This window comes from Mobula birostris, chromosome 9 (assembly GCF_030028105.1).
Source record: "Mobula birostris isolate sMobBir1 chromosome 9, sMobBir1.hap1, whole genome shotgun sequence".
NCBI lineage: Eukaryota > Metazoa > Chordata > Chondrichthyes > Myliobatiformes > Myliobatidae > Mobula > Mobula birostris.
The window spans coordinates 51410073-51432930 of NC_092378.1; the positions used below are offsets into that span (position 1 = coordinate 51410073).

The following is a 22858-nucleotide window of genomic DNA, read 5'->3' on the forward strand; positions in this document are numbered from 1 at the left end:
ATAATGTACTCTGTACACTAATCTGACACTAATCCTTTTTTCTATTCAATGCACTCTCCCCAGAAGCTGCCACTCACCTACAAACACAGGGATATCCTGCTAAAATAGGTAGAAATCCACCTTCTAGGCAGATTTTGGAAAGACTATAAGACATAGGAGCAGAATTAGGCCATTCAACCCATCAAGTCTGCTTGACCATTTGATCATGGCTGATTTATTATCCCTCTCAACCCCATTTTCTCGCCTTCTCACCTTTGATGGCCTTACTAATCAAGAATCTATCAACCTCCGTTTTAAATGTACCCAATGACTTGGCCTCCACAGCTGTCCATGGCAATGAATTCTACATATCCATCACACTATGACTAAAGAAATTCCTCCTCAACTTGGTTCTAAAGGAACATTCTGCTGTTCTAAGGCTGTGCATTCTGATAGGCCTCCCACCTGAACTTTTTCCGCTGTCCTCCTTCACTCTAACTGAACTTGTTGAATATTGACAGGCCTTGATAGAGTAGACGTGTAGAGGGTATTTCCATTCGTGGGAGAGTCTGGGTTGAGAGGAAAAATAAATCAGCCATGATTGAATGGCCAAGCAAGCTCAATAGGCCGAATGGCCTCATTCTGCTCCTCTGTCTTATGGTCTTGTTGGTGCAGGAGTACGAGAGTATGGCAGGATCTAGTGGAGTCATCAAAAGGGTCTGTGTGTTGGGGGAGGAGAGGGTTCAGGTGAAAGGGGGATTTGAGAGCAGGGGAGACACCAGAGGTGAGGAGCTGGATTTGGTAGGGTATGGGTGAGAACTCAAGAGTATTCAGGTGGAGAGAAGCAGAGGGTCTGGAAGAGAGGAGACGGTTGACTGAGGTGGAGTGTGGGTCTGTTGGAGAACAGAGAAACTCCAGGTATGGCGCACAGAGGGTCTGGTAAAGGGTGGGAGTGTAGGTTGTGGCAGATCTCCCTCTGCAAATGAATATTCTCAACAATCAAAGATACCACCAACAAATATTTGATAGCTATTGATCTCCTAGCTTTGAGAGAGCTGCACTTAAAGGGAATAAATTGGTCTGGTACAAATATAAGCAAGGACTTTTACTGAGCTTGTTCGTAAGGCATTTACACTAAAGTGTGTGCATGTGAGTGTAGCACTGTTGCCATAGTCCTCTCTATGGCCATTTTATTATCTGGAATCCTTTGATGGACAACTCTGAGTGTCACCGTTTCTGACCGTGACAAAAGCTGCCATTCTCACTATCTGTGTTTTTCAGCCCACACACTGTCCCGGGCCGGCTGAGGATGCGAGTGAACAGGATCAGTCTCCAGGACTATGAGAGCATGCAGTACACCAAGCAGAGGCTGCAAGAGACATGTGAGTAGCGACAGAAACACTGTGGGTGGTCGTATCTGAGCTCAGTGGGCAGGAAGTCGGTGGTACGCCAGTCAATCTCCCCTACCAATATGACCTTGCACCACTTCACAAGAACATAAAAATTAGGGGCAGTAGCAGGCAATTTGATCCTTCAAAACTGCTCCACTATTTATCATGATCAACACTGATGCAGAGACTGCAGAAAAGCTTCTAGAAAGGTACAGAATCAGCTTGGCTAGAATTACTGAAAACTCTCGGAACAATTACACACAACAGGTGATGGTATAAAAATATAAGCAAGCATAGGAAGCTTAAACTGGAAAAAATAATTCTCCAATAACAACTCTACACCCTAATCTGAGTTATAGGGAAAGGTTAAACAGGTTGGGACTTTATTCCCTGGAGTGTAGGAGAATGAGAGGAGATTTGATAGAGATACACAAAATCACGAGGGATATAGATAGGGTAAATGCGAGCAGGCTTTTTCCACTGAGGTTGGGTGAGATTAGAACTGGAGGTCATAGGTTAAGGGTAAAAGGTGACATTGAGCAATGAGCTGCCAGTGGAAGTAGTGGATGAGGCATCGATTTCAACATTTTAGAGAAGTTTGGATAAGTACATAGTTGGGAGGGGTATGATGCGCTATGGCCCAAGTGCAGATCAATGGGACTAGGCAGAATAATAGTGTAGCATGGACTGGATGGTTTGAATGGCCTGTTTCTGTGATGTAGTGCTGTATGACGCTGGGGTTCTAATCTGACAGACCTAAGGGTTGGGGAATGTACTCAGATTGTCTACATAAACAATTACTTCAGTCTGCAGTGTCTCTATAAAAGTACTTCCATGTACTCTTCACACAATACTATTATCTTCCCAGAGTTTAATGGAAAGTCCCAGGGAATGTGATAATGCTTTCATTTTCTTCCTTCAGCAATTCCACTGGGAATTATTGTCATCCACGGAGACTGTGATCTGGAGACATGCCGCAAGTACATCGACCGGCTGCAGGAGGTAAGAACTTTCTGCTGACACCAGTGGGAGAACACCACATTCCCTCCCAGTTTTTTTGCTGGGGGAAATATGACAAGAATATCTTCTGCGAGACGATCAAGAATTTCAGCCCTTGATTGGAATTTCCCCACTAACTGCGTTCGCTGTGGTCCCCACTGATGGCAAGCCAGTACTGGAACCGCCTCGTCTTGGTTGACTGGCTTAGTCCCAACAGGAGGTAGGACCTCCAAAGGCAGGGCTACCAGTCATGTGTGGAGGCTTTGCTAATGGAGAGGTTGGCAGTGGATCATGACTTGTTATCATTGCATGATAATATTATTAATTAATGGTTTCAGAATTCAGACACTTCACGGAATGTGGTTTTCCAGGTTCTAAGATGATAAATTATTGGTAATGATATTTATCTTTTCTGCCAGGACTTTTATCCATTAATGGCAGATGGACATCAGTTTCATTACCAGGTAAGATTGTTTCCTGGGGTCGTTCTGGCTGCCCGAGGGATTATTTACTGCTGGTGAACTTCCGATCTCTTGTACAGAGGCAAAATTTCTGTGTATGCTGGAAATCCAAAATAAAAACAGAATGCTGAAGGTTCTCAGCAGATCGGGCAATGTCTGCGGAGAGAAAAACAGGGGACGTAAGCTGTTAAAAGCCTTCAAACTGATCTTAGATATCTCTGATAGCCTTAGAGAGCAATGCAGACTTGACTTGTTGAATGGGCTGTTTCTGAGTTGTCTGATTCTATGATATTAAAAGCTCTTTAGGTAATGTGAGTCCTGATGGAAACATACAACACAGAAATGGACCCTTTTAACCCATTTCATCCATGCTGTGATGCCTGTCTGTGCTACTCCCTTTTGTCCGGATTAGGCATGTAGTCCCCTCCAGCTCTCCTGTCCAAGGGTCTTTTAGACTTTGTATTTGTATCTCCCTCTACCACCTCGTCTGGCAGCTCGTTCCATATAACTGCCACTCTCTCCAAAGATGTCCATTAGATTTCTCCCCTCTCACTGTAACTCTGTGCCCTCTGTTTCTGACTTTCTATCCTATCCATGGCACTCCTAGTTTTATGGTGTTCTCAGAATCCAATGAGAGTAAACCCACCCTATCCAACCTCACTTTATAGCCAAAGCCCTCCATTGCAGGCATCACCCAGACAAAACTCTAATGCACTCTTCCAATTGCTAACATTTCTTTCCTGTATTGAAATGACTCGAATTGTACATGATATCCAACCAATGTTTTGTACATTCTCATGAAATCCCAACTCTTATACTCAAACCCTCAGTCTATGAAGTCAAATATATGAAATCCCTTTTTGATCACCCTGTGAAACCATGTCTCCATTTCAAGTGAACACTAGACTTGCACCCCAAGGTATCTACAGACATCAGCTTTCCCAAGGGTCCTATGTTCTTTTTGAGTTAACTTCACATTCTCAAGACTAAATTCCATCTGCCACCGCTCTGCCCAGCTTTCCAGCTGATCTTATGTCCCACTGTATCTTTATACAACTTTCTTCACTATCTGTGACTGCACTACTTTTCGTGTTGTCTGCAATCTTACTAATCAGATCAACTATATTCTCATTCATTATATATTACAAACAACAGGTTCGTGCCTGGATCCCTGAGGTACATCAGTCTTTTTAGATTTTCTGTCAAAGAAACTCCCACCTGCTACTTCCCTCTGCCTCCTATCGCTGAGCCAGTTTCCCAATATTCCTCAGGTTCCTTGTGGCTTATCCTTCTGGACCAGCCTACGATGTGAGACCTTGTCCAAAGCCTCAGTAAAACCCATGTAAACCACATCTCCCTCTCTGCTCTCAAGGATGCAGAAGTCTTCATCAGAGCTTCAGCAATCTCCTCTCTTGCTTCCGTTGACATATGGGAAAGATTGTATCAGGCCTTGGGGATTTATCCACCCTAATAGAACATAGCACATTACAGCACAGTAAAGTCCCTTCGCTTCATGATGTAAACACGAGGAATTCTGCAGATGCTGGAAATTCAAGCAACACACATCAAAGTTGCTGGTGAATGCAGCAGACCAGGCAGCATCTCTAGGAAGAGGTACAGTACCTCTTCCTAGAGATGCTGCCTGGCCTGCTGCGTTCACCAGCAACTTTGATGTGTTTGCTTCATGATATTGTGTTGTCATTTTAACTTACTCTATGACCAATCTAACCCTTCCCTCTTACACAGCTTTCCATTTGTCTATGTGCCTATGTGCTTAAGAAACTTTAAGAGTTTCCTAAATGTCCCTAATGTATCTGCCAGTACCACCACCCGCAGCACTGCATTACACACACCACCACTCTATGTAAAAAACTTACCCCTGACATTCTGCCTATACTTTCCTCCAATCACCTTAAATCTATGACCCCTCATATTAGCCATTTCCACCCTGTCCACTCTATCTATGCCTTTTATCATCTTGTACATCTCTATCAAATCATGTCTTATCTTCCTTTGCTCCAAAGAGTAAAGCCCTAGCTCACTCAACCTATCCTCATAAGACGTGCTCTCTAATCCAGCCACAGTACTGGTAAATCTCCTCTGCCCCTCTCTAAAGCTTCCGAATAACCCATCCTATAATATTTATACCTCTTCCCCCTTCCTCTTACATGCTCCAGAATGTCAGCATACCCATCCCCAACTCGTATGACTGTGAGGCTAATTACAGTTCCAATGCCATATTTAAGTTTGCTGATGGCACCACCGTTGTCGACTAAATCAAAGGTGGTGACGAATCAGCAGTTAGGAGGGAGATTGAAAATCTAGTTGAATGGTGCCACAACAAACTCACACTGAATGTCAGCAAAACCAAGGAGCTGGTTATTGACTGCAGGAAGAAGAAACCGGTGGTCCATAAGCTAGTCCTCATTAGGGGATCAGAGGAATAGGGGATCAGTAACTATAAATTCCTTGACATTATCATTTCAGAGGATCTGTCACGGGACCAACACATAGGTACCATTACAAAGAAGCACGGCCATGCCTGTACTTTATTAGAAGTTTGTACAGATTTGGCATGTCATTTAAAACTTTGCCATACTTCTATCGATGCACAGTGGAGAGTATCCTGACTGGTTGCATCTTGGCCTGGTATGGAAACACCAATACCCAGGAATGGAAAAATCAACAAAAAGAAGTGGATACAGCCCAGTTAATCACAGGAAAAGACCTCTCACCACTGACAACATCTACAAGTGGTGCTGCCACAAGAAAGCAGTATCCATCATCAAGAACTCACACCATCCAGGCCACGCTCTTTTCTCACTGTTGCTGACAGGAAGGAGGGACAGGATCCTTAGGTGCCACACCACCAGGTTCAGAAACATTTATTACTGTTCAACTATCAGGGTTCCTGAACCAGAGTGGATAGCCTTACGTACCTCAGCATAGAATTGCCAAAGCCAGCTTGCTTAACGAATTGTCCGGCCGGGTTGGTGCACTTATTGCCAGGACCGGGTTGGTTAACGAATTGTCTGGGCCGGGTTGGTTAACGATTTGCCAGAGCCAGCTTGGTTTGTAAATTTACTTTGAAGTTTGAACTGTTGAATACTGATGAGATGTGCTTATTTAGGATTTTGGCCATATTCCCTGGGTTCACACCCTAAGGGATCCAATTCCTTCCTTGGCTAACTGCATGCTTCTAATATACCAATAATAGGTTTTAGGATTCTTTTTAATCCAACTGAACAAGATTATTTCATGGTCCCTCTTTGCTTTCAGAATTTCTTAACTTACCCTATAAACTCAAAGAAGTTGTTTGAAACTTTGTAGGGGAAAGAATAGTGAGGGCTAATAACTGGTAAATAGGGAAGCAGGTTGTGCTAACATGATAACAGAGAAACACAGATACAAGTAGACACATGGAATGCAGCCGTGACAACACCCAGGTTTCACTGATTATTTTATAGCTTGCATCTATTATTGTAATAGAAAATCGGACTTACTATTAACTAGGTTAGACCTGTGAATAATCATTTTATTTTGTAATCAAGATCTAGTTTGTTACTTAATTAAGTTTTTCCTGTAACCTCGGTTTCTGTTATTAAAACCTATAGTAGTTTATCCATTAGCGAACTTCCTGTGTAATCTTTCCAGCTGAGGATGTAATACTGTACCACAGGTCAATCAGCTTTGCACACAGCGGTTTCAATAAATCTTCCATTATTTCATAGAACATAAAACATAATACAGGCCCTTTGTCCCATGATGTTGTGCCAACCTTTTAACCTACTCTAAGATCATTCTAACCCATCCTTCTACATAGCCCTTAATTTTTCTATCATCCATGCACGTATCTAAAAGTTTCTTCAATGCCTCTAATGTATCAGCATTTACCACCAACCCGACAGGACGTTCCACGCACCCACCACTCTCTGTGTAAAATAAAACCCGTCTCTGACATCCCCCCTATACTTTCCTCCACTCACCTTAAAGTTATGCCCCTTTATATTAGCTATTCTGCCCTGGGAAAAAGTCTCTAGCTGTCCACTCGATCTATGCCTCTTATCACCTTGTACACCTCTGCCAAGTAACTTCTCATCTTCCTTTGCTCCAAAATGAAAAACCCTAGCTCACTCAGCCTATTTTCGTATGACATGCTCTCTAATCCAGGCAGCATCCTGGCATGGTAGTGTAGTGGTTAGCACAACGCACTACAATACAGGCGACAAAGGTTCAATTCCTGCTGCTGCCTGTAAGGAGTTTGTTAGTTCTTCCCGTGACTGCGTGGGTTTCTTCCGGGTGCTCTGGTTTCCTCTCCCAATCCAAAGACCTACTGCTTGGTAGGTTAATTAGTCATTGTAAATTGTCCCATGATTAGCCTAGGATTAAATCGGGGGATTGCTGGACGGCATGGCTCGAAGGGCCAGGCGGGCCTTCTTAACACTGCACCTCAATAAATTAAAAAATAAAGTAAAATCTCCTCTGTGCCCTCTCTAAAGCTTCCATATCCTTTTTATAATGAGATGACCAGAACTGAACACAATACTCCAAGTGTGGTCTAACTACGGTTTGATAGAGCTCTTGAACTCAATTTCTCTGAACTAATGAAAGCCAACACACCATACACCTTCTTAACAACCCTGAGCAACTTTGAGGGATCTACGAACAGGGACTCCAAAATCCCTCTGTTCCTCCACACTGCCAAGAATCCTGCCATTCTGGCTTCACCTTCAATCTTCCAAAATGAATCCCTTCACACTTTTCCAGGTTGTATTCCATCTGTCACTTCTCAGTCCAGCTCTGCACCCTGTCAATTTCAATACATGGTCTTTCTCTTTGCTCCTACAGATATAAACTTACACCTAACACATGGTTCCTCCTCATCCCTAATCAATACCCTTCCTTAAACCAAGTTTCTTTAAACTTTATTACCTTTGCCTCTTTCCTTCACAGGGCCAAGGTGACTCTGAATGCTTATTATCTCGCATGTGGACACCTCCTGTTTACTGGAGCACAAAGAGATCACCCCTTTATTATTCCTAAGTTCTACCCAGAGAGGCCCCTTGGACAATCCCACAACGGGATCCTCCCTATACTACCATAATGAGTTCCCTGCCACTACAGTGCATCTAGGTGCCGAGCAGACCCTGCTGCAGAACAGGGCCAGTTCTGTTGCTTTTGTGGCTTCACCCTGTGAGGCTGATGCCCAGCACTATCCAAAGCAGCATAGGGATCTCCTCCACTGTCCTTAAAACAAAAACTTTTTTTAAAAAAGTAAAAAGAAGTTATTAATGGTGTGTAAAAGGACTCAAAATGATTTAAAGATCATTAACACAAAGTAAAATTAAAATAAGTAAATTATTTATTGATTTAGGTTAGTGGTTGTATACTGCATATACACTTTGATAATAAAAGTGCTTGGAATCTTTGGTGTATATTTAGTAAGATGCTGAACAAGGTTCCCCATGGTGTGCTCATTCAGATTAAGGGAGGCATGGGATCCAGGGAAACATGGCTGCTTGAATTAAGAATTGTCTCCCCCACAGAAAGCAGATGGTGATTGTGGTGCGTTCTGCCTAGAGGCTGGTGAACAGTGGTGTTCTACAAGGACCTCTTCTGGGATCCCTGCCGTTTGTGACTTTTATAAACGACTTTGATAAGAAGATGATGAGGGTGGGTTAGAAAGTTTGCAGATGGCAGGAAGGTTGGTGGTGTTGTGGATGGTGCCAAAGATCGTCATCAGATACAAAGGGGCATTAATAGGATACAGAGCTGGGCTGAGAAGTGGCAGGTATGAGTTCCACCCAGAAAAGTGCCAAGTGATACCCTTTGGAAGATGGAACTTGAAGGCAGAGCACAGGGTTAATGGTAGTATTCTTAGCAGCATGGAGGAACAGCGGGACCTTGGGGTCTACATCCATAGATCTCTCAACTTGCCGTATAACTTTGAAAGGGTGGTTAAGTTGGAACAATTTTATTCATACTGGAAAAAGTGGTTTAACTACATAACAGCTCATAGGCCTGATTTTATTCTCACAAGTCAATGAATATGTTGTAAAAAAAAATCACTGCCTACTCTGTACATAGTTTTCTTCTTTCGATTGTTCTTTCTTTCCTCGCCTTTCTATAAATGTATACCTCAGATAAATATTATGTGGAGATCTGTGACAAATATGATTATATGATATATATGTACAGTATCTGAAATACATCTTATGGAAATGTTTGTTTCATGATGAAATTCAATAAAAAATAAATTACAAAAAAAAAGAAAGGGTGGTTAAGAAAGCATATGGTGTGTTGTGGGGGCTAGGGGGAGGGGGATTGAGTTCAAGAGCTGTGAGGTAATGTTGCAGCTCTCTAAAGCTGGTTAGATCATACCTGGAGTATTGTATTTAGTTCTGTTTGCCTTATTATAGGAAGGACGTGCAGGTTTCAGAGAGGTGCAGATCAGATTTAGCAGAATGCTGCCTTGATTTGGAGACCATGTCTTATGGAGATAGGCTGAGCAAACTAGAGCTTTTCTCTTTGAAGTGAAGGAGGATGAGAGGTGAATTGGTAGAGGTGTACAAGATGTCAAAAACCATAGATAGAGTGGACAGTCAACGTCTTTTCCCAGGTGTAAATGACTAGTTTTACGAGGCATAATTTTAATGTGATTTGAGGAAAGTATAGGATGTCAAGAAACACACATGAAAGTTGCTGGTGAACGCAGCAGGCCAGGCAGCATCTCTAGGAAGAGGTACAGTCGACATTTCAGGCCGAGACCCTTCGTCAGGACTAAGTGAAGGAAGAGTCAGTAAGAGATTTGGAAGTGGGAGGGGGAGGGGGAGATCCAAAATGATAGGGGAAGACAGGACGGGGGAGGGATGGAGCCAAGAGCTGGACAGGTGATTGGCAAAAGGGATATGAGAGGATCATGGGACAGGAGGCCCAGGGAGAAAGACGGGGGGGGGGGACCCAGAGGATGGGCAAGGGGTATAGTCAGAGGGAGAAAAAGGAGAGTGAGAGAAAGAACGTGTGTATAAAAATAAATAACGGATGGGGTACAAGGGGGAGGTGGGGCATTAGTGGATGTCAAGAAGTAGATTTCTTTTCAGAGAGGGGTAAGTGTGTGAAGCGTGCTACTGGGGTGGTGATAGACGCAGATACAGGGGGGACATTTTAAGAGACTCTTAGAAAGGCACATGGATGATAGAAAAATGGAACGTTTTGTAGGAGGGAAGGGTTAGACTCATTTTAGAGTAATTTAAAACATCAGCACAGCATCTTAGGCCAATGGACTCTAATGTTCTATGTGCTATGTTTTACGTTCTATAAATAATGGGGGGTTTATTAAAACTGGTGTGTGCATTGGGAAAAAGATACCGGCTGCCTACTCTACCTATCACATTTAAGAAACTCTTAAAGAGGCACATGGATGAAAGAAAATAAAGGGTTTGTGGAAAGGAAGGGTTACATTGATCTCGGAATAGGTTGAAAAGTTGGAACGTCATGGTGAACCGAGGGGCCTTTACTCTGCTGCAATGTTCTATGTGCTGAACTATTCTATGTCCAGTCTTCATTTTCCCACATTTATAAGACCATAGAAGGAGAATTAGGCCATTTAGCCCATCGTGTCTGCTCTGCCTTCAATTATAGCTGATCCTTTTTTTTCCCCTCCTCAGCCCCACTCACTGGCTTTCTCCCTGTAACCTTTGGTATCATGGCCAATCATTAACCTATCAATCTCCACCTCAAACACACCCAACAACCTGGCTTCCACAGCTGCCTGTGGTAACAAATTCTACAAATTTGTCATTCTCTGGCTAAAGAAATTTCTCTGCATCTCTGTTTTAAATGGATACCCCTCTATCCTGAGGCTGTGCCCTCTTGTCCTAGACTCTCCCACCATGGAAGCATCCTTTCCACATCTACCCTGTATAGGTCTTTCAACATTCGAAAGGTTTCAATGAGATCCCCCCTCATCCTTCTACATTCCAGCAAGTATGGGCCCAAAGCCATCAAACGTTCCTCATATGATAACCTATTCATTCCCAGAATCATCCTTGTGAACCACCTCTGAAACCCCTCCAATGCCAGCACATCTTTTCTTAGATAAGGAGCCCAAAACTCAAGGTGAGGCCATCACAGGAAAAGCCCTCCCCGCCATCGAATACATTTGCAAGCAGTGCTGCCACAAGAAAGCAGGATCCATCATCGAGTACTCCCACCATCCAAACCATACATCTTCTTGCAGCAGCCATCAGGAAGGAAGTACAGATGCCTTAGGTCCCACTTCATCAGGTTCAGGAACAGTTATTACCCCATAACCATCAGGCTCCTGAACCAGCGTGGATAACTTCTCTTACCATAGCTCTGAACTGATTCCACAACCTATGGGCTCACTATCAAGCACTCTACAACTCATGTTCTCAGTATTATTTATCTATCTATTTATTATTATTTTTTTTTCTCAGCTCAAATTGGTAAAAACCTGAGGTGTAGGCATAGCCAAGCACATTTCTTAATTGCTAGGAACTTTCGGACTATTCTAGTGGTGTTTAAAGTTGTGGCTTTCTGGAGATCTACATAAATATTGCTGTGTAGGTCTAATTGTTTAATGCTTTTGTGTAGTGACTTTGGGATGAGACCAGATATTGGGACAATGTATACTGCGAATACTGAAGGGTCTCCGAAATGTCGACAGTTTACTCTTTTCCTTAGATGCTGCCTGACCTGTTGAGTTCTTCCAGCTTTTAGTGTGTGTTGCAATGTATACCATGTTCATGTCCCTGGTCTTTCAATTTCCCCTTTTAATTCAGCACATTTCTGTTTGTTTTTATTGATTTCTGTATGTAATGTGGTGTTTGGAATGGCTACATCTATTAAGTAAATTGTTCTTGCTTGTTTATCCTGTAATATTATATCAGGATGATTATTATGGATTGACCTATCTATAATAATAGATTGATCATAATATAATTTGTAAAACTTTGATTCTAAAACTGTATCAGGCTTGTATTTATAGTAAGATATGGTGTCTTTTATGTATTTGTTTTTAAAGCAAGGTTTCAGTGAATGATGTTTGCCACTTGATTGTGCCTGTGTAAGTAATCAAATTGATTTAAACTGCTGCAGGGTCCTAGAATGGGTTGGATTGTTTCTGGTTTCTTTTGACATTTTCTGCACTTATTGTCATGATTAAGTGGTCCTAATTATATTTTTTGATAATTTTTTGAGTTAACCACCTGGTCCTGCATTGCCACCAGGAACCCCCTCTGTTTCTGGGAAAAGGTCTCCAACTCGAGCCAGGCGTTCAACGCTTCCTTGTTGTCACCTAGTCTGCTCAGATCATGGGGATGTCTTCCATGGAGGGTCATGATCTTCCATTGGTTAACTGTTCCTTCAGTAGTGATAATTTCTTTATTTTTCTGTGTTGTGCTTTCATTTAAGTGGACTGGTGTGTATTTCTCATCAGAATTACTAATGTTTACATGGAGTGCTGAATCTTCAGAAATTTTATCTGACTGTTGTATAAATTTTTTATGCCTGTTATTTGTCTTTCCTCCTTCTGTCCTAGGTAGTGTTAATCTAAGTATGGTCTAGTATATTGTGTTTTCCAAAATTTGTCATTAATCATAATAAGAATTATTATTATCATTTTTTGTACTTGCACAGTTTGTCTTTAGCACATTGGTTGTCAGTCTTTGTAGTTTTTCATTGACTCTTTTGCATTTCTTTGTTCAACTGTACGTGTGTGCAAGAAAATTAATCTCAGGGTAGTATATATATATAGTGACATATACATAATTTGGTAATAAATTTACTTTGACTTTGAACCATATAACATCATGAGGAGTCTAGATGAGGTGAATTGTCGCAGTATTTTCCCCAGAATGATGGAGTCCAAAACTAGAAGGTGTGGGTAAAGTGGAGAGGGTGGTGTAGATATTTAAAGGGGAAGAGAGACGCATCATTTTCACATGCAGGGTAATAGGTATGTCGGTACAAGTTGCCAATGAAAAAACAATGTCTAAAATATATTTGGGCAGGTATGTGGATAGAAAAGTTTAAGAGTGATATGAGGCAAATGTGGGCAAATGGGACTAGATTAGATAAGCAAATTGGTTAGCATTGGCGAGTTGGGCTGATGGGCCTTATTGCGTGATAGTTAAGTGGGGTAAAAAGTACCTTTTGGGTTGAGGTTGCTGCTCTTCTTCTGCCCTCTCCACTGGGCTTCTGTCTGCTTAGGATGGAGACTTGGGCTTTCCCCACCTCCTCTCCACTACTCCTTTTCTGCTCTGTTCACTCATGGGCCAGAATCTCTTCAAGTCAGTGGGCGCCTTATTTGTTTCTTCATGAAGCTTCCGAGCTCACCCCCTGCAAAGTTTCCACAGACCTGGTACAACAGAACAGACTGCCAGTGCAAAAAACACACAAAGTCCTGGAGGAACTCAGCAGATTAGACAGAGTCTACCGAGGGGAATAAACCGTCAACATTTCAGGCCAAAACCCTTTATCAGGACTAGAAAGTAAGAGCCATGACACAGCCATGTCAGGATGGGAATGAGAAGTCGTCCATGTCTGTCCATGAGTGAAACCAATCTCAGGTTGGAGGAGCAATTGGGTAGCTTCTCACCTGGACATGAACATCGATTTCTCCAAATCCTGGTAATTCTTCCTCCCCACTTCATTCTTTTTCTATTCCCTATTCTGGTCCTCCGCTCAGCCATTCCCTTCTCACCCGCCTGTCACCTCCCTCTGGTTCCCCTCATGCTTCCCTTTCTTCATGGTCCACTGTTCTCTCCTATTAAATTCCTTCTTCTTCAGCCCTTTACCCCTTCCATTTATCACCTTCCATTATCACCTCACTTCATTCCCCCATCCACCCACCCACCTTCTTCCTTGCCTACCACCTTCCAGTTTGTGCTCCTTCCCCTCCCCCCACCTACTTTGTGGGCCAAAGTGCCCAACTCTGTGCTGTAGGTTTTCTATGTTCTCATTCTGGCTTCTGCCCCCTTTGTTTCCAATCCCAATGAGGGTCTCAGCCTGAAACATTGATACTGCCTGATCTGCTGAGTTCCTCCAGCATTTTGTGTGCATTACCCAAGATTTCCAGCATTTGCAGAATTTTTTGTGTTTATGGGAGGCTGCCAGTGAGAGCCATTTGATATAAGGCTTGAGTACCTGCACCAGGGCACGTGGCAGACAACAGTTACACTCCTCTGGCCATTGTATTCATGGAGCAGATTCCATCAGGCAAAGACCTCTTGCAGGGAATCATACCACTGGGATCTACAGTGAAACCCACCACTCCTACCACTGGGATCTACAGTGAAACCCACCACTCCTACCACTCAGATTTACAGTGGAACCTACTGCTCCTATCCCTGGGATTTACAGTGGAACCCACTAGTCCCTTTGTTGTTTGTACATCCTAACTCATGTGCCATTGTTCTTCATTTTCAGGACGGTGAGTCTTCCCAGCGGCAGATGTTGTCTTCCCAGAATCTTTCTTCCAAATGGTGCTTCCTTGACTGTGAGTACCTGCAAATATTCAGTATTAAAAATGTTACTCTTTCATCATTCTCTCTGTAAGTGCCCTACTACCAAGGAAGGTGCCATACATTAACCAGCAGCAACTTACTCATTTACAAGTTGGTTTTGAACTGGCATAATGAATGTTTACATTATTTTGCTTCTGTGCTGTTTTCAATATGGATGTGCTCCTGAGGATTAGAGTCATAGAACACTACAGCACAGAGTTGGGCACTTTGGCCCATCTAAATGGTGCTAAACTATTAATCTGCCTAGTCCCATCAAGCTGCACCTGGACCATAGCCCTCCCGCCTATTTATCTATCCAAAGTAGTTGTAAATGTTGAAATTGAACCTGCATCCACCACTCCCACTGACAGCTCGTCTACACTTGCACCACTCTCTGAGTGAAGAGGTTCCCCCTTTCACCTCTCACCATTAGACCATGAACTCTAGTTCTAGTCTCACCCAAGCTCAGTGGTAAAAGCCTACTTGCATTTACCCTATCTATACCCCTCATAATTTTGTACATCTCTATCAAATCTCCCCTCCTTCTCGTACAATCTAGGGAATAAAGTCCCAAACTATTTAACCTTTCCTCATAACTCAGGTCCTCAGTTAGTGTAGTCATCAACACGAACTGCCGTGCTCTATTCAGCACTGTATCCCAGGATGCAGGTGAGAACATCACTAACACCAGAACTGCTTTCCAATGGTTATTGTCCTTCTCCTTTTGTCCTACCCCCACTCCACTTGTAAATCTGCCCCCGTTCTCCTAGAGCAATGTCACTTCTACCTCTGTGGCCTCAGCTTAACCTTCTGTGTCTCCTCCTCTCTGCAGCAACTTCTTTGGATCGATTCTACCGCATTGACAGAGCCCAGGTAGGACAATGTGAATCCTTGTTATTCAAAGCAATCTCACCTCGCCAGTCAGGGTAGGAAGAAATAACTTTATAAGCATCAAGGATCAACTTTATTCGCCATATACATTGATACGTATTAGCAATTTGCTGTGTGATGTGTTGTTCAAGGTGTGACATGAAACAAAAAACAACTTTCAGCAAATAATAAAGAATAAAGAATTATGTAAAAAGTGCAGCTAGAAGTTAAAGTAATGGAATAATATACATAAATGTCAGCATGTATTTCAATGTAAACAGCATTATAAATAGTGGTTTAAAGTGTTTACAGAGCAGTGCAGTGACAGAGACAATAGACAAAGGAGTGAAAGGAGGGCTGACTAGAATGGTTGATCAGATTAACAGCCTGAGGGAGAATCTTTTAAGATGGCATAAAGTTTTTTGTTTTAATAGCCCTATAATAATTTCCAGAAGTCTGTTTTGGAAAAGGTCAGTTTTCAGGTGGGTAGTATTCGTTTGGAGAAATGTTTGTACTTAAGCCAGTTTGAATCGTTGAACAAGCAGGTAGCTTGTGCCTGGTGATCAGGAACCTGTGTACGACAGCTTAGCCCCTGTTTACACTTACAACGCCGAGCTGTATTTAGGTACCTTTGGTTCTAGACAACATTGGAGGGATGCACAAAAGGGAGGGTCTGTGCTGGTAGTGTAGTGGTATCTGGACCCAGACTTAGGAACAAGAGGTTCCAGGTTCGAATCTGGTCGGCTCCTTGCACGCTTTGCATCCATGCTGGGTTGAGCATTGAACTAGCAACTCGGCATCTTAAAACAGACAAAGGCTAAAGAAACAGCAAGATAGCCAGCCGTTGTGCCAAACAAGACGTGGGGAGAAACTAACTAGCCTAGCAGGAGGAGGAGAAATGCCTTGACAAAGTGGCAAATCATAAGGATGATGTTAAAGCAGGAAAGGTTAGAAGATCTGTGAGAAATGGAGGTTAAAGGCTGAATTTCAATTTCCTGATGAGCCAGTTGTAGTTTGGTGTTGGGGAAGTTTTGGTAGAGAGGGGTGTGGTGGGAGAGGGCATGTTGAGGAACTGGATGAAGCCCCAGAATATTTCTACCACACATTTATCAGAGTTTCTTCAGTGCATTGATATATTCTCAGGGCTCCTGACGAGTCAAGTAGCCCAGCTAGTTCCAGCTCCACTGGTAGCAGGTCCTGTGGTGTTCTGTGGAATCGGCCCTGCAAGGGTATTGGAACATGGACAACAGTTGTTTTTGAGCTCAGAGACTTCTTACTGGATGTCAGTGTGTGGGTGGAGAAGGTTAGCAATGCTGATTTGTCATTTTCCCAGCTAATGGGAAGCAGAAGGTTTCTTTAGCAGGAGATTACCAGAGAGGTGAACAGCAGGTGTGTGGTCCAATACTCCTTATCAAAGATCAATGTGGCGTTCACCTACACGTTGATGGTTCCCTTATCTCTAGGATATCACTGCTCTGCTGCTTGACCTGTCTACATGTCCTGACACACTCCGAACTCTTCTTCACACTCACACTCACGTTGTTACCACAGGGACTCGGTCTCATCTTTCTGTAGCCACTAAGTGGTCACCACCTAGCTATCTGACATTGAATGCCAATCTCTCTCATCAGTCTTGTCCCATGCCTGCGGGCAGACAGCACAGAAAACCTGGCAGAGGTGGGTGGGCGGGCAGCCAGAAGTGGCTTACAAACAATCTGGCGTCCTACAGCTGGTAGGTGAGGAAAGAACAGGAAAGTAAATAGAACCAGAATCAGGCTTGTATCACAAATATACTGCATGTCGTGAAATTTGTTGTTTTGCACAGCAGTACATAAAAAAGTTATTATAAATTGCAGTAAATAAATAAGTAGTGCAAAAGAGGAATAGTGAGGTAGTGTTCTTTGTCTCATGGGCTGACTGGATACCTGATGGTGGACGGGAAGAAGCCGTTCCAAAAATGATGGGTGTGGGTCTTTCCACTCCTGTACTTCCTCCCTAATGGTAGTAATGAGAAGAGTGGTTAGGGTCTTTATTGATGGATGCTGCCTGGTGAAGATGTCCTTGATGATGGGGAGGTCTATGATACATAGACAGGAAAGGTGCAGGGGGTTACAGGCCAAACGCAGGCAAATGAGACTAGTTGAGGTAGGTAACTTGACCAGCATGTACAAGTTGGGCTGAAGGGTTGGTTTCCATGCTGGGTTAGTCAATGACTCTAGCAGCAGAGGAGACAGACCTGGCCCGTAGAGATAAGGAAGGGGGTGGGGGTCATTGCTCAGCCAGCTCCATCATGGGCACTAGCCTCACCACCATCATGGATGTTTTCTAAAGGCGGTGCCCCACAAAGGCAGCATCCATCATTAATGGCCCTCACCATCCAGGACAAACCCTCTTCTCATTTCTACCATCAAGAAGGAGGTACAGAAGCCTGAAGACCCACATTCAATGTTTCAGGAACAGCTTCTTCCCCTCCATCTTCAGATTTCTGAATAGTCTATGAACACCACCTCAGAATATTGCTCTCTTTTGTCACTAATGATTTATTTTTATTTTTTATATCTCTTATTGTGACTTGTGGCAATATTTTATGTCTGCTGCCACAAAACAGCAGACTTCATGACATACTGTATGTCAGCGATAGTAAACCTGACTGTGATTCAGATGCCCTGGAGACATTATTTCCTCACATAACCACAGTGTCCAAAATCAATCATGTGCTCAATGACAATCTTAAACATTCTCACCTCCTCAGCCCAGTCTATGCTTCGAGTCTCCCACAGAAGTATCTCCTGTCCTGTGGTTCATGCTCTTGCAGCTCCCCCCTCAGAATTCCTGTGGTGGAATTCCTGCCAGCCAGATGCCCGTTCAAGGTGGCTGGGGTCGTGTCAGAGTCCGTGATCTACAGCTAGACCCAACCTACGGTTCTTCACGGCGGTCAGTACTCACTGTGCGGCCTGCGTTTCAGGATCCCCAGGTACAGCCTGGAAGATGTGCGCCTTCAGGGTGCATCCTGTGGGCGACCTGAATCCTCGTCGGTGTCAGTGACTGAAGCGTTGCAGGAAGATTGAAACATCAAGACAGCAGTGTACGCTACTGTCAAAGGAAGGCCCTCAAGTCGGAGGGGGACTCGAACGCAGATTGTAACATCGAACGGCGAGCTGTTAATCTCCCACTCGTCTGTGGCAGGACAGATACCTCTCTCTCCCTCATTAGTGAGAGAGAGAGTCTGCTTGAGATGTCAAAGAGTTGGGATGGACAGTAGTTTTTGATGGACTCTGGATCATAATTGCTGCGGGCTTTTTTAAGGCTTGCGTGTGGTATTGGTGGGGGTGATGCTTTTGCTGAAGTGAGGTGGGGGGTGATGCTTTTGCTGGAGTGAGGTGGGGGTGATGCTTTTGCTGGAGCAAGGTGGGGGGGTGATGCTTTTGCTGGAGCTTGTGGGTGGGGGGTGATGCTTTTGCTGGAGCAAGGTGGGGGGTGATGCTTTTGCTGGAGCTTGTGGGTGGGGGGTGAAGCTTTTGCTGGAGCAAGGTGGGGGGGTGATGCTTTTGCTGGAGCTTGTGGGTGGGGGGTGATGCTTTTGCTGGAGTGAGGTGGGGGGGGTGATGCTTTTGCTGGAGCAAGGTGAAGGGGGGTGATGCTTTTGCTGGAGCTTGTGGGTGGGGGGTGATGCTTTTGCTGGAGCAAGGTGGGGGGATGATGCTTTTGCTGGAGCAAGGTGGGGGTGATGCTTTTGCTGGAGCTTGTGGGTGGGGGGTGATGCTTTTGCTGGAGCAAGGTGGGTGTGGGGTGACGCTTTTGCTGCTGTTTGTGTGTGGGGAGAGGCTTTGAGTTTCTAAGGTTCTCTGTTATTCATTCTTTGGGGTTTTCCCTTCTGTGGATGTCCATGAAGTGTAATAAAGGTGTCCCCCGCTTTTCAAACGTTCACTTTACGAAACCTCACTGTTACGAAAGACCTACATTAGTACCCTGTTTTCGCTTTCAGAAGGTGTTTTCACTGTTACAAAGAAAGGCAGCGCGCGATAAAAAATCAGCGTGCAAAAAAATCAGCGCGCGCCCCGAGCAGCCGCTCTGCCCCGGATTCAGAACGGCATTGCTTAAACACATTGCATTGAGCAGCCATTAGCAAGATGAGTTCTAAGGTGTCAGAAAAGCCTGAAAGAGTTAGGGTGTTACACTTAGCGTAAAACTAGACATAATGAAGTGTTTCGATCGTGGTGAACGAAGCAAGGACAGAGTGAGTTTGGCTTGTGGAAGCTGACGAAGATGATGTTGAAGAGGTTTTGGCATCCCGTGACCAAGAACTGATAGATGAAGAGCTGATGCAATTGGAAGAAAAAGGATAACAATCAAAACCGAATGCAGAAAGTGAAGCAACTGCGTGAGATTTTCACTGCAATGATAAAGTACGACTTTAATTTTGAAAGGGTACGTAGGTTTAGGGGACATTTTCAGGATGGTCTGAGTGCTTACAAACAACTGTATGATCGAAAAATGCGCGAGGCTCAGCAGTCAAGCAAGCCTTCCACATCAGTACAGCAGACGACAAACCTCGACCTTCGACATCGAGGCGGGCAGTCATAGGAGAAGATGAGCTGCCTGCCCTGATCGACGATGAGATGACACCCCCGTGTCTCACCACGACAACACCCGGGCCCCGGAGAGATACTGTACCGATTCGCAAAGAACACAGCAGTAGCCAGGAGGCGCACAGCACATCTTTAAGAAAAAAGCCGAAATAAACATGCTAAGTAATTAGGTGCCTCCTAGCACATAATTGTCGGCAGCATCTAATTAATGGAACTGGACTCTCTGACGGTGGTATCTGAAAAGAGGGTGCTGTCTAAGTTGCATGCCATCTTGGTCAATGTCTCCCATCCACTACATAATGTACTGGGTGGGCACAGGAGTACATTTAGCCAGAGACTCATTCCACCGGGATGCAGCACAGAGCGTCATAGGAAGTCATTCCTGCCTGTGGCCATCAAACTTTACAACTCCTCCCTTGGAGGGTCAGACACCCTGAGCCAATAGACTGGTCCTGGACTTATTTCATAATTTACTGGCATAATTTACATATTACTATTTAACTATTTATGGTTCTATTACTATTTATTATTTATGGTGCAACTGTAACAAAAACCAATTTCCCCTGGGATCAATAAAGTATGACTATGACTATGACTATGACTATTATTTTTGGGTCTGCGAACGCTCACAAAATTTTCCTATATAAATAAATGGTAATTGCTTCTTCGCTTTGCGACATTTCGGCTTACGAACCGTTTCATAGGAACGCTCTACCTTCGGATGGCGGGGGAAACCTGTATATTTACTGTATACATTCTCTGATATTAAATTGAACGATTGGGACACTATTCTTCTGGGTCACAAGTGCAACAGATTTTGTCTGTCGACTCACATATCTCCAGTGAGTAACTGGGCTGATGAAGACTATGGTAGGATGTCCAGCTTGACAGGACCAGCAGTGGCTTGGGTGCAGGAGCATGGGAAGTGATCAATTAGCAAGTATCAGAATCAGGTTTATTATCACTGAGATACAGTATTTTGTGAAATTTGTGTTTTGTGGCAGGAGTACAGTGCAGCACATAAAAAATTACTATAAATTACAAAAAAATAAATAGTGCAAAAGGGGAATAATGAGGTAGTGCTCACGGGTTCATGGACTGTGCCCCTGCTGGTTGAGGGGAAGAGGCTGTTCCTACAATATTGTGTGTAGTTCTCCAGGCTCCTCTACCTCCACCCTGATGTCTCCCAGATGGTGAAGGTCCTTACTGGCGGATGAGACACTGCCTTTTCACATACCCCGTGACGGGTTAAAGAACCAGCAGAAATGGAAAACACTTGGAGTCTGGTATTGCTGCTAGCTAATGGTATTTATTAGTAACTACGCAATACAATAATATAAAATCAGGTATATCAAACAGGTTAGCAATGATTTATATATATGTGTGTGTGTGTGTGTGTGTGTGTGTGTGTGTGTGTGTGTGTGTGTGTGTAAATATAGAAACCAGGCTTCTTCAAGCCTAGGGGTAAATGGATACAGTCTTACAGTGACAAGTAAAGTTCAGATCAGTTTGTGGTATTGAGTTGAGTAGTGATGGAGAGAGAGAGGTGTTTAGTTCTTCAGGTGAGCTGATGCCGTCGATCTTCCCATTGTCCTCTGAAACTTCCAAGTTAGCCAAACTTGAGCAACTTAAGAGCACCATCTTCGAGTGATAGTTTACCAACCCAGGCGAGGGATAGACACACTAGTAGACTCCACAAGGTCGCTCTTTCACGCACTAATAATCACAGATCGATACCTCGTAATCGATCCACAGTCCCACACTCGTGGGCACCTGAACAGGATAGTGGTAACTTCACCACACCCTTGTGTGTCTGCGTGTCCTGTGAAACTAGCAATTATGCTGGTTTAAATACTGTTGTGCTGAACACCAGCTGTCCATCAAGTAGCTCCTCCCATCTCTCTCTGTAAGAACTTAGAAGCTGCCAGTGTCCTTGCAGAAGTGTAAACATGCTGCAGAGAAACCATAACACCATCTCCAAGCAATCTTCGCCTCTCTCTCTCTCTTAATAACAAGGTGTCTGTGTTGGACACCTCTGTCTCTCCTCTTTTAAAAGCACAGTTCACAGGGATAATTCAGGATCCCGTCACAGCCTGTTGAAGATGTCCTCAATGGTTTGGAGGGTTTTTCCTGTGATGGAGCGGACTGAGTCTACAAACCTCTGCAGCTTCTTGTGATCCTATGTGTTGGAGGCTCCGTTTGAGGCAGTTAGAAGGCTCTCTACCATACATCTGTAGAAATTTACAAGAGTCTTTGACATACCAAATCTCTTCATACTCCTTACAAAGTAGAGCCACTACCCTACCTTCTTTGTAATTGCATCAATGTGTTAGGCTTACACAGGGATTGGCAAAATCCCATTGTAGTCATGGCTGGTTTGATAGTGTTGGTGCCCCTGTCCATGAGATGTATTCGTGGAGCATGAAGAATGGCAATCACACAAGTTCATTCAGAACAGCAACAGAGCCTTACACACCGTGATACCTGCTAAGCCCAGCCTCAGCCCTTCAGGACTTCACTAACTGCAGCAAAGCACTTGGCAGCTCATTGCCAGTGGAGATGATGGATACTCGCTTTCCAGGGCACATGGGGCTTATTGCTAACCTCAGCTTTCCAGCACAGCACCCTCACCTTTCAAGGATCAAAGAATTGCTTTTGATCAAGCTAAGCTTCTAACCAATACTCTTTGTCATAAACAAGTGGGCAGTGAGGTTCTCAAAGACCATGGAACAGTGTGGTCTACTTTAGCTTAATTAAACATTGCATTCACCTGACCTGACAAATGTACTTGAAAAACATCACATGCAGATGATGTCAACTAGTAGCAAAACAAAGGTTTCAAAGATACATTTAATGTCAGAGAAATGTATATCATATACATCCTGAAATGATTTTTCTTCACAACCATCCATGAAAACAGAGGACTGCCCCCAAAGAATGAACCCCAATGTTAAATGTTAGAACCCCAAGGTGCCCCCCAGCTCCCCTCCTTCCCGCTCGTAAGTGGCATCAAGCAATGATCCTACCTCTCCCCACCAGCA

The 22858-nt window shown here is 43.8% G+C and overlaps 1 protein-coding gene across 1 annotated transcript in view; it reads left to right on the top strand.

Annotated features, from left to right (window-relative positions):
- The window catches only part of dgki (diacylglycerol kinase, iota), a 244031-nt gene that overhangs the window by 196841 nt on the left and 24332 nt on the right, over positions 1–22858 (top strand). The window contains exons 20-24 of the mRNA XM_072269422.1: positions 1261–1361; positions 2293–2372; positions 2789–2833; positions 14282–14351; positions 15191–15231. Of these exons, the coding sequence (XP_072125523.1) occupies positions 1261–1361; positions 2293–2372; positions 2789–2833; positions 14282–14351; positions 15191–15231 (337 nt within the window). The remainder of the gene's footprint in view (positions 1–1260; positions 1362–2292; positions 2373–2788; positions 2834–14281; positions 14352–15190; positions 15232–22858) is intronic.